The 18,514-nt window shown below is 33.3% G+C and overlaps 1 protein-coding gene across 1 annotated transcript in view; it reads right to left on the bottom strand.

The window, feature by feature from the left end:
* KIF6 (kinesin family member 6) overlaps positions 1 to 18,514 on the bottom strand; it is a 163,450-nt gene that overhangs the window by 94,545 nt on the left and 50,391 nt on the right. Inside the window, exons 9-10 of the mRNA XM_086743876.1 lie at positions 16,491 to 16,577; positions 12,611 to 12,714 (exon numbers count right to left, since the gene is read on the bottom strand). Of these exons, the coding sequence (XP_086600002.1) occupies positions 12,611 to 12,714; positions 16,491 to 16,577 (191 nt within the window). The remainder of the gene's footprint in view (positions 1 to 12,610; positions 12,715 to 16,490; positions 16,578 to 18,514) is intronic.

Raw genomic sequence — 18,514 nt, 5'->3', positions numbered from 1 at the left:
AGAGATGGCTAATACCTTAGCAATAATAATATCTTCTGAGATAGTCACCTAATCTCTGATCCCTAGTTGTCTACCAGAGGAATGCATATTAAACAGTTTTTCGCCAACCAAAGACTGTTGAAAGAATATACATCAGCAAGAATCAAACCAGAAAAACACATAAAACAGCCCAGCACTGAACAAAGTTGAGCCTTGATGTTTAAGAGGAAGAAGAAACCCACTGAGAACAAGAAATCCAGGTAACTCCCTAGCAAATTGGGCTTTAGTTGCCTAATCAGTGGCATTCATATGTTGCAGCGCAATGTAATATGAAATCATGAGGTAAAATAACAATGTGCTTTTTCTTAAGGACTTTTTTCACCCTAGCCATAGTAGACTAACTAAAAACAGTAAAGGAAACCAAGTCTTTTTGGTCAGCTGTTGTGGCTCAGCCCTGAAACCATATACCTAGACCTCTCTTAGAAAGCCAGTACGTTCTATTTCCTGAAAAAGTGGCTAACTATAGTTTCCTTTCAAAAAGACCTGAGCAATCAATCTTTACATTTACTGATGACTAGCTTCTGCTATTATGCCAAGGATAATGGTTAATACTTGCATGTCCTCTCAAAACAGAAATTATGAAATAAAGCTGCCCAAAGGAGGGAGTTTTGAAAATGAACTTGCAAAAGGAATGAACATGCTTGGCACAGAATATACAACATATTTGAAAAAATTCTAAGTTTGTGACTGAGCTTTTCTTCTCCTAAAACATCCCAGGCTGAACATTAATTTCCCCACTACACCCATTGCCAAAAGTAAATGGGAAAATAATTTACAAAAATCAAAGATGTTAGTGTACATGGGTTCTACAACATGGTTGAGTTTGACAAGATAACTTATATACTAGAGGGGAGAAAAAAGCCCAACACACTTTTGTTAAAGCTTATGATGAAAACCAGATAGGATCAAGCAGAAAAAATAAATGAACCGAGAAACATACAAAAATGCACTTCCACAGTATTTATGAACACTGTTGCATGCAGTATGAGATTTTTTTTTTCTTTCTTGATTTTATTTATGAAGACTAGCATTACAGCAGTGCTGGATTTTATTGTTCTCATATGAGAGATGGACTACAGAAGAAATACGTTCCTGTTTTGGTATTCTGTTTCTTTAATATCAGCTTAATTAAAATTGGATAAAGCCTAGGAACGGATACCTCTCACTCACTGGAGCAGAAACCTGAATAAAGAAATGGTGTCTAAACTATCATCTGAAGATCAACACCAGGAATTCTATTTCACGCTGGGGAGATCTTTATAAAAAATACTTAGCCCCAAGTCTTCTCACTGCTTAGCTTAGAAAGTTGAAGGGCACTCAGCTTGATAGGAAGAAGCAATGACAGAAAGTAATTAACTGAAATCCAATGGAAATCTAATTATGGGGTTAGCTACAAACACAGAATTGAAAATTACTGACTCACTTTACAAGTCACACTTAATTGCTTCAGTGGAAATATGCAGCATGTATCTTTATTTCAGAATTTGATACTCTTTTAATGTAAGATGGTCAATTTAAGTGATTGAAATTCGAGATGTTTTTGTTATACTAGGTGAGTTACATCAGAAAAGGCTAACATTAATCTGAAATAGAAGTACCTAGCCACAAGATACTTGCACAGAAAGTACTAAATTAACCTCAAAAAACTGCTAAAAATATATTTTAGAAATGCTAAAATCTCTATTTCTGTGTAGAAACAAATATTAAACTAATAGTCTTTTATTTGTGGTAGTTAATAACATTAGCAAGCCAGCTGCTGCATTCTTCATTAGTTTTAGCTTACTACGGCTCTCAATAATGTTTCCATGAAGAATTTGTGCTAATCAAATCCGGAGCATGGATAATCATAGCTAATTTCACATGACAGGAAAAAATACCTAAAATCAGTGTCAGATGAAGATGACTCTTATGCGTTCTGGAGATCCAAAATTGTTGCCTTTTTTTTCCTTTTCTCTTGCATGTTGTTAGGTAAAGGAAGTTATAGGCCATTGAGTATTTATTATTTAATGTTATTACAGCAGTTGAAGCCTAAAAAGGTGATTTTTCATACATATCTATTCTTCCTTTTAGGACTGCGAGGTTCTGCCCTAAGAATAGCAGGCATAACTTACACTAATAGGAGCAAGGGTGTGCTGAAGCCTATTGCCAGAACCCTGCTGTATCAGGAAGAATAGTTTTCCCAACAGAAATTCCCTGAAGGAGGAAGAATACAAAAGTATCAAACGAAGATCCATTTTATGTGAAAAACAACAGTAAACAATGAATGGGGATTTTCTTTCTCACAAGAAAAAAAGGAAAACAGAAAACATGAGTAAAAAATTCCACATACAAAAAAAATCATTTTCTAGGTCAATGCCAAGGGAACAGTATCACATCATTTGAGGTTAATTTAAAACTCATTTTGACACCGCCCCTATACATATTAACGCAGTACAAAAAGAAAGGTATTAGAGTGTGGATCCAGATGAGTTTGAATCATGATACCAGACTGAAGGAAAACACAAGCTGTGTCAAGCACAAGTCTGTTCTTACGCTGATGCTGGGAAGAAAACTCACAGAAAAGCAATTATAAACAGCTGGGATGGAAACGTGTTAAACTAACAATGCTTTCTGGTTAGAGACTGTGAATCAGCCCTGAATTCTTGGTCTAGCATTTCCCTCTTTATAGGTTTTTTTTTTTTTTTTTGCAAATAGTGTAAACACACAGTGTACTGCAGCTCACAGACAGCTTTTACATTATCAACTTTATGTCTTTTCTGTTACTTTCCACCCTTCAGGAATTCTTTTTTAATGAAGTCTGCTTACCATTTAGACCACACATAAATCACAAAGCTTTCTATCCACATTACTTCAGATTCCATGCAATTTTTCTGATAGCCTAATTCCAGAATTAGACAAGCACTGTGCTACTTCAGTTTTACCCATCCATTAAATAACATCTTCCATCTTTATAAAAAAAAAATCCACTTCTGAATATGTTTGCAAGAAGCAGAATGCAAATTACACAGCTCAAATGCATCAGAAAAGCACTCCTAGCCAACTGAGAGTATGTTTTTCAAGTTTAGAGCTCTCAATAGCATGCAGGATGCATGGTCTCAAAACAGAGATTTGGAAGGACTCATTTTGACCTTGCTTTATGTGCCATGATTCATTTCTGGGAGAGCTTGCCTTTTAACCCGTGATCACTAACGGGTGATTATGTATCAAAATTAAGTTCACTTAAAGAACAATTAATTTTGTGTGTCAACTGTGAACTCTGTGACAAGCAAAATGGACATCCAAGTTTATGAAAAACAGGCTGCAAGCAAAGAAGCTACTGAAACACTTGAGGTAATCGGAGAGGTTGCTTCAATTGAAGTTTGCTTAACTAGACCCTTGGGAATAGCTTTCCTATTGATAACGTACTCCACAACATTTTTTTTCCTTTATATATACATTTTGAAAATTACCTTTAGGTTTAATAGTGGTTCCTATGTTATTAAAAAAGTAACTCTATATCTTCACTTATTTTATGAATCTAGTTATAAAAAAATGCATGATAGTTGAAGTAGAATTGCCATTACATTTAGTAAGAGCTAACCACATACATTAGCTTCAAGTGTGCATCAGTGTGGGAAGATCATACAGATTCTAAGCAGCAAATTTCACCAATAATACTATGGCATACAGGAGAGAAAAGGGAATGTATTTCCAGGTGTTGTTGCTAATGGCATGACAAAGAAGATAAAAGAACACACAATGCATCTGAGCTTGCCCTGAGAAAAGGGGTAATACATTACTGATGAGTTGTGGACATTACAACAATTGCCTAACAAATAACTGACATATATAGAGGATAATGCTGTATTCTGCACCCAGAAATAACTGCTTAACCTCTAATTTAACAGAAGTGGGTTAAGTCCTGGGTGAAACAATAATAATAAAGGGAACTACATAGTAGAGCTGACTACCTAAGCCTTGGCACAATTCCCTCAGTAGATATTTGTAAGAACAGTTTTACTAACAAAACCCTGGAACAGACTGCATGGATTTGGTGGTCTTAGAGCAGGGAACTAAAAGTAATAAGTCCTTAAGTGTGTTCTGTTTCTACAGTCTGGAAGATTATTACACTTTCTTTTTTCCCACTTTAAATATCTATACAGTGCTCTAACAAGTGAAAAAAATCTATTACAGGACAATAAAGACAAAGATCCCCTTTCTGCTACTGATTCCAATGGAACAAAAAAAGCTAAACTTTATAATGCAGTGTTTATATGTGTATGTACGAGGAAGTCGAGCAATAATAAAATTGCATACTACAAATTTGCTGTGAGGTTCAGTTCCATCCCGTAAACTGAAAATGCATTCTAAGCCAGTTTGTAAATAATGGTATTGAATTATACCAGCAACTGTGTTTTAAGAAACAAAATTATGGGTGAAACGAAAGTAATTGCTGCAAGTGGTATAACTTCCACTTTTAAAATTTTTTTTAGGAAACCTTCTGAAACTGAAGGCCAGGTTCTGAGGAATCACTTCCTTCTCAGGAGTCATTCTCAACGGCACAGTCAGTCAGACAGAAAGAAACTGAACTGACACTTCTGTCAGACATTCCTCCAGCTAGCCACTTCTAAATAACTGTGAGGAAAAAGAAAGAAAAAAAAATAAAAAAAACCCCAAACACAATATTCTTGAAGAGGTAAAGTGAAACAGAAGTACGTCTGCATGAACTTTGATAAAATATGCAAATATTTATTTGATTGCAGTCCTACTCCCAAACTACATATTAAAAAAAAAAAAAAACCCACAAACAACTTTGATGATAATTTTCTAGCATTTTGAAGTTCTTGTTTTCATAGTAGATTATTCAAAGACAAAATTAGTCCAGAAATGACTGGACTCTTTCATACAGCCAGGCAATAAAAAATTGAATGAGAACAAGGAAATGTAAAGCCTAATATTGATTTTTAAATCCATGGAAATTTAACTTCCTCTTTTTGAACCTCAATTTGTGCACCTATGAAATAGGCAATTATACCAAGTTATCTAAGAGATTCACAGAACATGAGATTATGTGAACTATGTAGATATCTAGAAATCATGCACAAGTCCAGAATTTTTAATCCATTTACATTATATATATTGGGACTGATCCTGCAAGATGTTAACTTAAACTCCTTAAAAGCTTCAGATAATGAGTTGAAAAGTCTCAGAAATACCATTGGAAATCAGCTGAAAGCAAAGTACTACAAATCTAAATTATTCTTAAAAACAAATGCTTCAGATTTTCAAAGTTTTACTGCTGCTGTAATTCAAAGCTCTTAAAGATGATTTTAGAGCTATTATATATTAAAGTTTGAAGAACTTCTGGCCTTTGAGTCAGTATAACGAAGTGAATCCTATGACACCTCCAAAAGCAATTATTATGACCTTTAAACTTTCAAGTCTCTCTTAAGCCTGCATAGATAGCAATTCACTTAAATGGTGAAAATAAAGCTTGTGAGTAAGATTTGAATAATGTTATCAATACAGTAACGTTCCTGAAGAGGAATTCATGATAGCTCAGAAAACAAAACAAAAAAAAACCCAAAACCAAATATCCACAGACATAGTAAAAATTTTAAGTTCTCATATTTAGACATGTAAAAGGAACAAATGAAAACAGAGAACATAGCAATATGGCAAATGATTTACATGTATGGAGATAAACAGATTTTCATAAATATTGGATGTTTGTTTGTATCTATTGATCTAATGTGAACACTTTTGTTGGATCAAATGGTCTTTCCTAACTTTCTATTCCTAATTGTCTACTATTTTCAGCAGGGGCAAGGTGCTTACAAAATAATAGACCTAAAGCACATCCTTCCCTATTGACAATGAGCAGAAACAAATAGATTTTTTAATACCATTTGCATTTTTGGTAATACTATTGGAAACAATTAGGATATATGCTGCCCCTTTACAAAGCCAACAGGCTGGCATTCAAAGAGATTACCTAAATTCAAGCTGGCAAAGAACATTGGGATTTTTTTTTCACTTGTTTCAAGTTCAGTCATTTGACAGTAAAAATTCTAAGAATAGGGCTTCTAATGTTGCAAAGCAATCAAACAAACAGTATCACAGACATAGATGAATGATTAGTATTAAACACTTGCACTGCACACTAGAGAAGCATACATCTCCTATTACAGATATAATTCACTCTTTTTTTTTATTAGACATATGAGCAAAGCCATTTTTGCTACCTCCTTATACTCACTACCAGCTAATACTTGTGGCCATAACAGTAGAGATAATCACTAGAGCATATCTAAAAGCAGCAAGAGAAAACTAAGCTTCAGTTTATCAAAATTTGAAAAATACAAATATATCTAAGGAGAACGTAGCAAGAATTTTAAATAAAGCAAAAGAACATAGGATAAGCATAAAAACTACTAAAGGAAGTCAAAATTACTCATATGGATGAACAACATGACATTCCTACAGTACAGAAGAGAGAGGTAGTTTTGAAAAAATTGTGTAAAGTGTCACTTACAGGTTATTAATTAGATGTAAAAGCTCTGAAGAAAAAGGTTTTTGAAAAGTATTTAAAGTGACAAAATATGGAAATAGGTATTTAGTGGTACTTTCAGAAGCAACTCATCTGACCAAGCATCCAGTGAATTTCATTGAGATTCAAAAAGTTGCTATGATCAGACACTTTTGAACATATATATTCGGAAATTGGCTGCAGGATTTTTTTTTCAAACATCTAAATAATCAAATAGCTATGCTATCTTTTCTCCATACACCTCTCTAATATAAGTTATACTATATTCCATTATCTTTCTTGAAACCTTGTGACATTAGATGACTGGTATACTTTTGAACATTAGAAAACAGGATGTAGTCTACTTCTGCCCCTCCCCCACCCCCCTGCCCCCAGTAAAACAAACTTGCTAATCTTTGAAAAGAACTTTAAATTATCTGTCAATAATTTCAACGTAAAAGGTGATCAGGTTAAATTATATAAGAATTCTTTTCTACTTCTTAGGTCAGTGGCCTTGCAATAAAATTGCAAGATCAAAGAAAAGTATTTACGCTTACTTTAAGCATGCAGCTTAGGTACTTGCACTGGGAATCTGAACTTCCTGTGCTGTCACTGAAGATTTTATATCATGTAAAAGAAAAAATGCCCTCTAGAGAATTGCATTGGTTTAATAGCATTCTAAATCAGGCATCTATGCTAGATGTTAACATGAGACATTTCAAGACTACTTTACCATTAAGGTAGCTTCTCTTCTCTTGACTATTGCCTACACAGCTTATGTCAGCCAGTCTGCTACCTTCTACACAAATCCACTGTCTGCAAAGCTGTGTTGACATAAGGCAAGGTAATATCCTCCTATTTCTTCCACCTTGCAACTGAAATTGAACACTGACATCAGCAAATAAGAACATTTACTCTGCTTTGTAAATGAAACCATTTGTTCAACAGCTTAAGTATGAGTAACTGTAAAAGCTCTATATTGTACAACAGTGCAATATTGTTAATACCATGATAGCATACAGATGTCACAATGTTGAAACAGAAAAATGAAAGACGGAAAGAAGTAATGAGAAATCCAGGACTTGAGTAAGATGAACAATGTATGACTGTTGAAGTAAAAAATAGAAGTGTCTGTAATAACATACGTATCTGAAAGAAATAAGGTAAAGTTATTACTAAATTAAAGCGCTAAGCCAGTACTTCCGGTCCTGTTCCTAGAGAATTCCAACTGGCAAAGGCTCTGGAAGTGTGGGTGCTCTGGAACACAGGATCTTGATTTGAAATCCTGACTTTCTGGGCACACATTTCAAATTGCTAGTGAGCTCATTTATAACAACAACAAAAAAATCCCAAATGATTCAAACAAAAAGGACTCTCCCTTTTACTTTTGGCATTCTTCTCACAAAAAAAAACCCCCAAAAAACCATTTGAATGCCATTTCATTCTAGTCTAAATACAGAAGCATGTGAGAGAACAATTTACTTCTATTTGGGTTGTATGATGTTATTTTCTATATTTTTTAAAAACAATTCAAAGTGATTCTTTTTTTTTTTTTTTCCCCTAAACAAGGAATTAATTCTCCAGCTCAAAGAAATATTTAGAGATCAGCCCTTTACAGCTGAGGAAGGAGATGGTAAGATCCAAAGCAAGCAATTCAGATTTTGGAAGCATTTTCTGAACCACTTATGTACTCTAGCTGAATTTTTTATCCTGTGATTTTTAAATAAACAAAATGAGAGCAGTAGAATTCAAATATGATTAACATTTCAGAGAACACAAAAAAAAATATGACACAGTAATGTAAATGATTACCATTTAACATAGAATTCTGAAGTAAGAAATCCAGACAGCTGTAGCTTTATTCACAGGACTGGTAAGTTGCGCTGTATTATAATTTAGCATTCATGAGAAAAAATTGAGAGCCTTTGTTTTCCATTTTGTTTCAAACTTAGTGAATGAGAATGTGCCATTGTAATGGTTATGAGGAAAGCCTATTTGACAGATTTTTTTTTCCTTCCATTAAACGAATAATAATTGAAAAATATAATCTCTGAAGACATTTCTTTGATTTAAGTAAGAAAAAAACAATGAAGAACGAACTGCAGCTTATTTACATAATAAATTCAAACATCTAGCAACTTTAACTGCATTGAGTAGCCCACTGATTTCATTTGGAATGCCCTGAAAGTAAACAAGTGGAATGAAACTCATTATTGTAAGAAATGTTTGGCATTTCTTGACTTAGCAAGTCAAGAAACATACAAAGTATCATTTTAACATAGTATTAATACTTATTTCCAGGGCAATTACTGACATTTATTTCCTGTAACACATGTAGAGAGCAAAAAACCTATGCATTACCATAAGCATTTTATTAGACTAAAAATACATTATTGGATCTACACATATACTACTAGACCGAGTTTCATTTTGGCATCAATCTTCTACTGAAAAGTGCCTGAGATAATGGCTTGTGCAGAGACAACAAAATAAATATGTACTTAGTGCATGGAGTTTTTCATTGACATGTTCTGTAACTTCGATAATCTGTCTTCAGAATCAAAGAATAAACTAAAAAATTGGCACAGAGTGCTTGCAGAAGAATAATTTTGCTCTGACCTCCCTTGAAATATGTATGATGAATTAGAATAATTACAAAACATCCATTTTTGATTAGATTATATTTAGCAACAGTTTTCCTTACTAGTTAATTACCTTATTTGTAATAAAATGAATCACAGTACAACTTCTGTTTAAGAATTTTCAAAGTTCAAGAATTTTGAAAAGAACTATGTAAACTTGGATTATTTTTATATATACACAGATACATATACATGTCGAGATACAGTTTATTTAAGTTTAAACAGAAGATATCCTAACTAAGCAGAAATGTCTAAATAATATTTGAAATCCATAATGACCCTAATCGTAATTTCCTCTCTGGGCATATGAAAAAAGCATAAATTAAAAAAAAAATAATTCTGTTTGGGATCCCTATAGTACCACTCCCCTAAGAACCATTCTTGGGTGGTGACTTCAAATAAACTGCAACACAGTATGTTGCATTATCGCCTATACCATGTTTCTTTTCCTTTTCTGTCTGTCATAACAATGTGATCCATATGTCTCCTGATAAGTAATATTATTTAAGTTTCATTATAGATGCAAAACAAGATGTAAACTGCAATATGGACATTTTTCCAGTAATAGTAAATCATTGTTTTATCAGCCCTCGTCCAGGGTCAATTATTCTATTTAGACTACTCACTTGTGTATTTATTCTCTAATGAGAAAAAACTCTTCAGATAATAAATAGCTCCAAACTCAGATGGCTAGTCTCAATAAACAGAATTGTCATAAAAAATTTGCTGCGTTATGCATTGACAGGCTCTAACTGGAGATAGAATACCTAGATGCTATCTGTTGTTCTTCGTAAATGCTCAGGATATTTACGGACAGGAGGTTCTGACAGACATAAACCAGCATAGTCACAAATATTATCATAATACAAAAGCGAGCTGAAAATGTACACGTGTTTAAAACCACAGAAAGATATTTTCACTGAAGTAGTGGCTTTTTATACTATCAGTTCATTATACTTTCATTTCAGTATTTAGTTCATACCAGTTGTTTACCTGTGAGCACTCTGCTTGCAAGAACACGTACAAATGCAAAACTCATAAAACCTGATGTTTGATATTTTCCCCCACTTGAACTGTTTAAAAAAAGATTGACTTATCTTTCAACATTTCATTCAACTACAGCATATAGTATTAATAAGCCAGTCTGACTTATGTATATAACAGTTATTCTCCAGTAATATCTTCTGCTCTCTGCTTGAAACTATGCTACCCATAAAAAACCTCAGTACATCCAATAATTTGTTTCCATTTTAAGTCTATATTAAAAAAAATTATTTGAACAATGCCATTATATGGAATTTTTGACTGACATGGTTAATTATTTTAAGTCCTTTCTTATTACTGATCCTCAGGAAAAGTACTGTATCTCAGTTAGCAGTACTTAAGCTTTGTTCTGTATCTTAATTGCAGAGCACTTGTTCCAATAAAGAATTCATTTCTGAAAGAATGCATGTGCTACATAAGCCTGAATAAACATTAAATACAACAAATTTTTGAAACTTAAAATTTTGTTTTGTCCTAATGTAGCTGAGGTCTTGAAAGTTATTTCTCCTTCTGTGTCTTATTACAGGTAGAAAATCATTAAATTTTCCTCCCTGCTTCTTTCTAGAGGAACGGGATGCGAAATTCCTTGCTATGATCTCAAAAGCAACCTTTTCTGACAATGCAGCACACTACCTCTTGTGATACATAGATAAAAAGGAAAAACATACAACAGATATACTTTTTAGTCACACTTTTCTGAAATAAGGCCTCTCAGACGTATGCTTCAGTGCAACTGTATGCAAACAGTACATTCCTAGTTTTCCTTTGCATATTCATATCAAAAACTCTCATCAACTCTCAACCCATTTACATTTACACATTATTTTCATGGCAGTCTTTCAGGCAAAAATTCAGGTAGGAAATCTCAGGAAGTAAGATTCATGGATGTGGTCTAGAACACCCAAGTGGTTTCCAAAAAACCAGTTTCCCTATACAAACGAAACAGGAAACAAGACCACAGTGGAAAATAAATGTGACAGATTTTTACAATAATGTTAGGACAGTACATCTTTAAATCAATATATAGATTATTTAATTGTCTCTAAATATAGCCACTGAGAGTCACTTGTCTTCTGGAGGACTGGTTCAGTCAGGTTAAAAAGAAACTAGCCAATAAGGGCATTTAATTTTGCATGTAAATAAAAGAATTAAACTTTTCTGCTTTTGTTGTTTCTTTCATTTTCTTTCTATGGCTTGATTTTGTCACATCCAGTGCCACCCTGTAGTGTTCTTGGTGCATCTGACTCCCATACTTTTGGGTAGAATAATAAATAAATATTGACCCAGTAGAAACTGAGGGGACATTTCTGGTTAGAAGATTATACTGATAACTGCTTATGTTGAAAATTACTCAGATTAATGGTGTAAAAGAAATATATACATAATGCTATCTAGGTCCACATCCCTGATATGGATGTCATTTAGTTTCTGAATTAAAACAAAACAAAATAATCCAAACCAAAAATTAAGAATGACAACAATCTACATAAGAAACTCAAAGTTCAAGATAGCAGCTTGTCTTCATGTCTTCAGAATCTCCTGGATGTCAGGGGAAATTGTTAGGACTGGCAGTTTTCTTCTGGACCAGTTCCAGGAGAAATTCAAATAAGACTAAAAATTCTCACATCTTCAATTTAGTTACCATTAATATATTAACCAAACAGAATCTCTAGGCAGTTACTACTTTCCTTACACAGATTAGGCACAGAGATTAAATAGGTCTATCCTACAGTATCAATTAATTTTTCAAAATTGGGAAGTGAATTTAGTTATTGTGAACATTTAGTACTAAGAAAATATTTCTGTATTATACATAGAAATTTCTTTCATGGTGTACTGATCTGTTACAAAAAGTGGTAAGATGTTACCACATTTACGCGAATCAATCATGTAATTTCAATGGCATGCTCAGTAAACCATTTGAATATTTGGCTATTAAGATATGGATTAATCGTGTATCAGAAATGCAAGATTTCTCTCAGTCTATGTCAAACTAATACTGCAGCAGGATATTCTCAGCAGAAAGAATATTTCTTGTATTCTACTCAGATCATATATCCAGTTTTGAGAGAGACTGTTTTTTTTTATTCTGCAGTATTATACAACACTTTTTTTTTCCCTGGCATCTGACAGGCATTCCCATCCTTTGCGTTTACTTTACTTCACTTCCTCAAAGCTGAGGCTGCAAAAACACAGCCAGCAGCCTCATACAGCTTTTCATGGAAAACTGCCATTCTAACCTGGCACCTAACTTCACTTTATTATTCACTCAGACAAGTTTAAAACACTGACATTAATTTAAATATTTATGCCAACAAATAAACTGATGAAAAGTATCACCACAAAAGAAGAAAATGAAAACAATGTAAGCCATTACTGAAGTAGCTCTTCTTGTGAAAGCTCTGATGTTCTTTCCTTGCCAGTCACCAGCGCCAGCTCATCCTTCAAGTCCTGGATCTCCTTTTTCAGCTGGACAATCATCTACAAACAGCAAGGCATAAACGAAGCATCACCTACAAATTAATAGCTAGTTTATGACTTTTGCATTAGAAGGCTGAGTTTAGGGAAATATTATACTTTGGTTTTCTCTTTTTTAAACAACTTCTCTTTTTTAAAAACAGTTCAAATGCCTTAAATACACCAAGCACTTTTTTTTCCTTTTCCATTTATAAAAACAAGAAAAGTTTTCCAAACTCAGTAAATTCTATGTGTTAGAAGACACGGCTATACAGAAAGAGTTCAAAAGATTATTTACAAAAGAGAAAAATAATTTGCCATAGGAATAAAAAGAGCTTTCTGACTCATTAGTTTTGCCTGTTAGTAATGAAAATGCATTTAAAATAGAATTGTCATCTTTGTTAGAGAAAGGACCTTTCAAAACAGAAAATCCTAAACAATATCTTAGTATTTTACTTTTAACTTTTTTTTTCATGTAACATTCCACTCTTATTAGAATTATAGCATACTACAATCGTAGGATGTAACAGTTGCTAACAACAAATTAATAGTACAAATCAACATAACAAAATTAAATTGCATTAATGAATAGTAATGATTGAGAAAGTGACTTGGAGAACTCTACTAGGTTTTTAAATTCTAATAGCTCACCATTGAAGCCTGCACCTCTGGAAAAAATGTCTCTATAAAACCATATTTTACAAATCATCAGCCTCCCAAGGCCAAATTCTACAAAGCAGGGACAATATACAAATCCCTAAGTCTAAAACATGAATGAGCAAGTTCTTGGATACTTCATGGTTGATCATTTTAATGACGCATCACCTTATAATGCCTCAAATGTATAAGGAGTCCAATTATATTTTTAGATGGATATGAGTACACTGGTTCCATGTGCAAAATAAGTTTCCAAGAAAATACTGTTTTCAAGGAAAAATGAATCATTCTTGATTCCACACACTTTCTAGAAATAAGATTGTTGAAACTAATGACATATTTTCACTGAATGTTGAAATTCCTTCAAACATTTTTATTTCTTTTAACGTTTAAATTTAACCAAGACTTCTTAAACTTTGAATGGGTATTTCTACTTTAAAAATGAAAATACTCTAAACACAGATATGATTATTTCTTTTAACTCTAAAATTACTTGTAACACATTTGTTACTATGAAGTATGAAAGGCTAACTCACAATATTTTAAGAATCTATTGACGTGGTGAACTGTCAATTACAGATGTTGCAAGAGTGCTTCCAGAATACGGCAGGTTGAACATTTTTACGTGATTTTAGGTTGCCTTACTCTGGTGCTACACTCTGATGTAGTCTGTGCCAATTACTGAGTTAATAAAATAAAATTTGGGGCTGGACTATAAAAAGGCAAAAGCTGAACTGATAGCACCATCTCTGTTCAATGTTCAAATTTGTTAGCATGGTTAACCTCAATCTGAAAACAACATAAATACCATTGTCAGGATATGGAAAAAAAGATTGATTTTCAAGTATTATTAAGACAAACATAAATCTACAGAAGCATACTATTTTCACTTTTATTTTTAAATGAATGCCAGAGAAGATTAGATTTAAGTCAGGCTCAGTAGTTTCATTTTCAGTTTAAACCAAATCCTTTGTCATGAGTAAGAGAGGTTCAAAGCTGAGTTGCTTAAAAAGTACAGTGGGTACAAGTTCATCTTCTCAGTAAGATACACAGTCAGGAAGTCTCCATTACGAGGAATAACGTTGCACAACAGTCAGACTTAACTCAGATCTATCAAGAGCTATTATGCACTCCCTTTATAAAGCATGAATTCAACTTGCAGATTATAAATACTGCAAATAAATGGCATTTGGTTTTATGAAAAAAAAAAGTAAGTTCAGTACTTTACCGAATAATCAGGTTGCACCCTGGCAATATACTTGAGGTAGTTAAGATGGCAACAAATTCCACAATGAGCACAGAGCCATATAAAGTCTAGGTACCTGCGTTCTCCTGCCTTTTTCACAAGAGGGAATGGTTTTCTAACTCTCACAAGTCTACTTTTGTTTTACTTGCTAAATGATCCTGCAGAGCGAGACATACCAAACTCGTGGAGTTTAGCTCCCCAGGATGTAGTAAATGCTCAGGAGCCTGCACATATTCCACCTCAATCAGAGGCTTCTGTGGCCATGGAAGAAATGTTTTGCATGATTTGCTACTATAAAGCCTACACAGGCAAGAAAAAAAAGGACAGATAGACAGAAATTAATAAGTTGTTCAATGCCCGCTGGGGTTTTTTGTGTGTTATTTTTTGGCTGCTCTTGTTTGTTTGTTTGTTTGGAGATACTGTTACTGTTATAAATTGTTTGGAAAGAAAAATATAAAAACCAATAATATTTAGAGTAATATGACAAGAGTCTCCTATTCCCTTTAAGCTTGAAAGACAAGAGAAAATAAAAGCACAATCATTAACAGCAACTGTTAATTACCATCAAGTAACAACGAATGAAATAATCAACCATCTAGTCTACCAATTTTTAGACAACAAATGCTTCTCATGTTATATAATCTAGCATTCTGCAGTCTAGCATTCAAGAGGAAAGCATTTCCTAGCCAGTTTGGAAGGTCACATGAGAACAAAATAAATAAAGCTTGTAATAACAGATTAGTGATGAGAAATTTAGAAATAAAGTAATAATTTTGCCCATTAAAAAGAACGATGATGCGATCAGCATATAATAAAAACATAGAAGACCACTGAAATTAGAATATTTCATTCAGATTTTATATTCTTTAGAGGTGGAAAGCTATAGTTCAAATTTATATTTCTGTTGTTAAAACTATGTTTTAAACATTGTCTGTTTACATATAAACAATCATATAATAGCTTAACTTGAACTTTTTTTTCACCTGATGCCTCTGTCACAGAGAGAGAGGGTATGCTGAAATGCACCCATAGTTCTTTCTTCACTATGTCCATATATGCAGCTTTGGCATGACCAGTGTAACCTCAGTCAAACATCTCCCATATCAGAATACATCTTTGATATACAAGATGCAACCCAGCTGATTCAGTAACTATCATTATCTGCAATACTATGTTGAATTAATCAGTCCTTAATAGGTGTATTTAATATTTACAAAGGAAATAAATTTTCCAGGTAATGCAGAAAATTACATGAAATCAACTAACAAAGGCCTCTTAATATAGTAGAACTTACAGAGCACATCTTCAAACAAAACTGTAATGTAACAAGCTAGAGGCATATAAAATCTTTCAAAGGAAAGACTAAACAAATACTAAAAGAAAAACTAAACTACATGTTTGTTATGCAAATTAAAAGAAGAAACTTGTTTTACTTATGAGGCAACGTTTTGTGCTTTATCAATGTGCATTATTACCTCCATCCTTCTTTGTACCTCCTAAATCCCTGATCCATTCTGTAGAGCTTCTCTGCTGCTCTTTGGGATGTAAACATCAGCCTAATGCACTACTGTGAAAATCCTATTTTTAGTTAGAAACTAACACCCTAAAAGAAGCAATACAAAAACAATAATGAAAGTGACCGTTGCTCCCCAGATGCCTTAGCAGCTGAGAAAGCCTTTAGGGGTTTCATAAAGGTCCACTTAAGTATAATTATGTCCAAAAGAAAAAAAATAAAAATAATAGTTATTTTACAGAAAAAAAAAGAAAAAATTGGAACTTGCATCCCAAACCAATTTAATGTGATGATTCAGTATAAAATCCTCAACATCCATTTCACTGTTATTTCTAAAATTTAAAATAAGCAATCTCCTTCCTTTTGCCCCCAGTCAACTCTCACCAGTCTAGGGTCAATTTCTTCATTAAGAACTGCTTCATTCTTAATAAGAGCAACTCGCTGTGCAAATCTGCAGGTTGATATTGATTCCTACAAGAAAAAAAAAAAAAAGAAAGAAAGTGAGGAAAAAGAAAAATTTCGGTTAGTTTTGCACAGGTAAGTATAACAGACTGCTAAAGAAGTCATCACACTAAGTTTCTGGTTTTTGTGTATTTTACAGAACTAACCTCCCATTTCATATTCATATTCAAACTGAAAACTTTCAAGGGAAATTAGGTTAGCATATTAATAACAGTGACATATAAACAGTCAAAACATGGTACATATTGTATTGACTTAGTCAATCCTCTGATCAACTGTGTTTCAAATAAGTCCCCAGCTGGCACTGAAGGATAAGAAAGCCATACTGTTCAGAAGGTAAAAACTTTTAGATGATAAGAAAAAGAGAATATCAACTAAATTTTTTTTTTTTTTTTTTTAAGTGAGACTGTGTAAAAGAAGCTGGGAAAAGAGATGAAGAGAAGAAGAGTGGAAGTCCAGGACAAATAAGAAACAAGCTAGGAGACTTAGAACTAGAAGGCATACAAGAGAACTATGATATCAGATAAAGAACTGTCAGAGATATGAGCTAAGATGGGGTGTGGGGGGATAATAAGCCAGGAAAAAAAAAAAAGATACAAGACTGAGCTCAAAGAATAATCATCATGCAGTAGTCTTAGAAGTTCCAATGATGCATAATAAACTCTGTTACAAAATTATCTGAGACATGCCAGTCTGCATTTAAAATGTAAGAATTTAAAAATAACCCCTATATTAAGAGAACTTTACTATTGTTACAGACCTGTGTTTCAGCATTGAAGTAATTCTGTAGTTTTGAATCCTCCAATATATGAAAATATCAACTTAAATATATGATCATACATTCCTTTTTCTGTCTCAGCACTTAGAGGGGTGGTATCTGACTTAGGGTTGCAAAAGACATAATATATACACACAGAATTGAAGAAGAGTTTGGAAGGGCAGGGCAGGGCAGGGCAGGGCAGGGAAGCCTTATAATTAAGACAGCTGCACATAGCCTTAGCTGGACTCTATGTTTGCCTCAGCTGTACAGTTGTACAGCTATGATGATCAGCTAATGTGATTTTAATTAAGTTCTAGATATATATTCAGTTATATGTACAATACACATATATACATTTCCACCAGACCTTTTTGCCCTATTCAGTGTGAAGCATGTGTTAAATTAATTAGTAGCTAATCAGTTCAGTCTTCAGTGTTCAATACGTAAGCTTATGATCTATTTATTCTGTGAGATTCAAAATAGTAATCAAAGCTGACAGCTACTAGTTTCCTAATCATTTTTCCTACAATGCTTATAGTTACAGTACCTGAGTGCTTCACAAAAATTAATCAATTTACCCTCTAGGTGTTGCTTTGCTGCAAGTAGGTGGAATGACTATACTTAACAGAAGAGAAACTGAAGTCAAAAGTAGCAAAAAAATATTTTTCTGATTGTTATAATTATATGATCTTCTAGTCAAAACAGCCTCCATCCACTTCAGTTACAGCTATAATAATCTATCTACAATTCATAATCAACATCTTCTAGATCACAATATAAGACACATACACCTGATGAACTGATATACAAAGGGGCGGCTATCCCTAAAATAAAAATGCATTAGCAAATTTTATCCAGTTGCATTTGTAAGCAGACATTGTGCTTGCACAATTACATGTTTACAAGTTTGAACAATCTGTTTTCTTTTAACAGTAAAGTCCATTTTCTAAAGAAAAAAAAAGTCTTCAACTAGATGAAGTACAGTTTTAGTATAATGCTTTCCACTGCATTTCAGAAAACAGGCTTAGGCTTAACAGTTCTTTTTGTTGTTTATTCATATTAGAACCTGCAAAATCAGGAAATAAATAGATTATAAATGTCTTCGAGCAGGGCACTATGTATTCACATTGTTACATATTTTGGTAAACAAAGAGAAGAAAACATCACTACATAGAATTCCAGTACA

The sequence above is a fragment of the Chlamydotis macqueenii genome, chromosome 3 (genome assembly GCF_036417535.1).
Source record: "Chlamydotis macqueenii isolate bChlMac1 chromosome 3, bChlMac1.mat, whole genome shotgun sequence".
Lineage (NCBI taxonomy): Eukaryota > Metazoa > Chordata > Aves > Otidiformes > Otididae > Chlamydotis > Chlamydotis macqueenii.
This window is presented reverse-complemented; position numbering and strand designations above follow the sequence as displayed.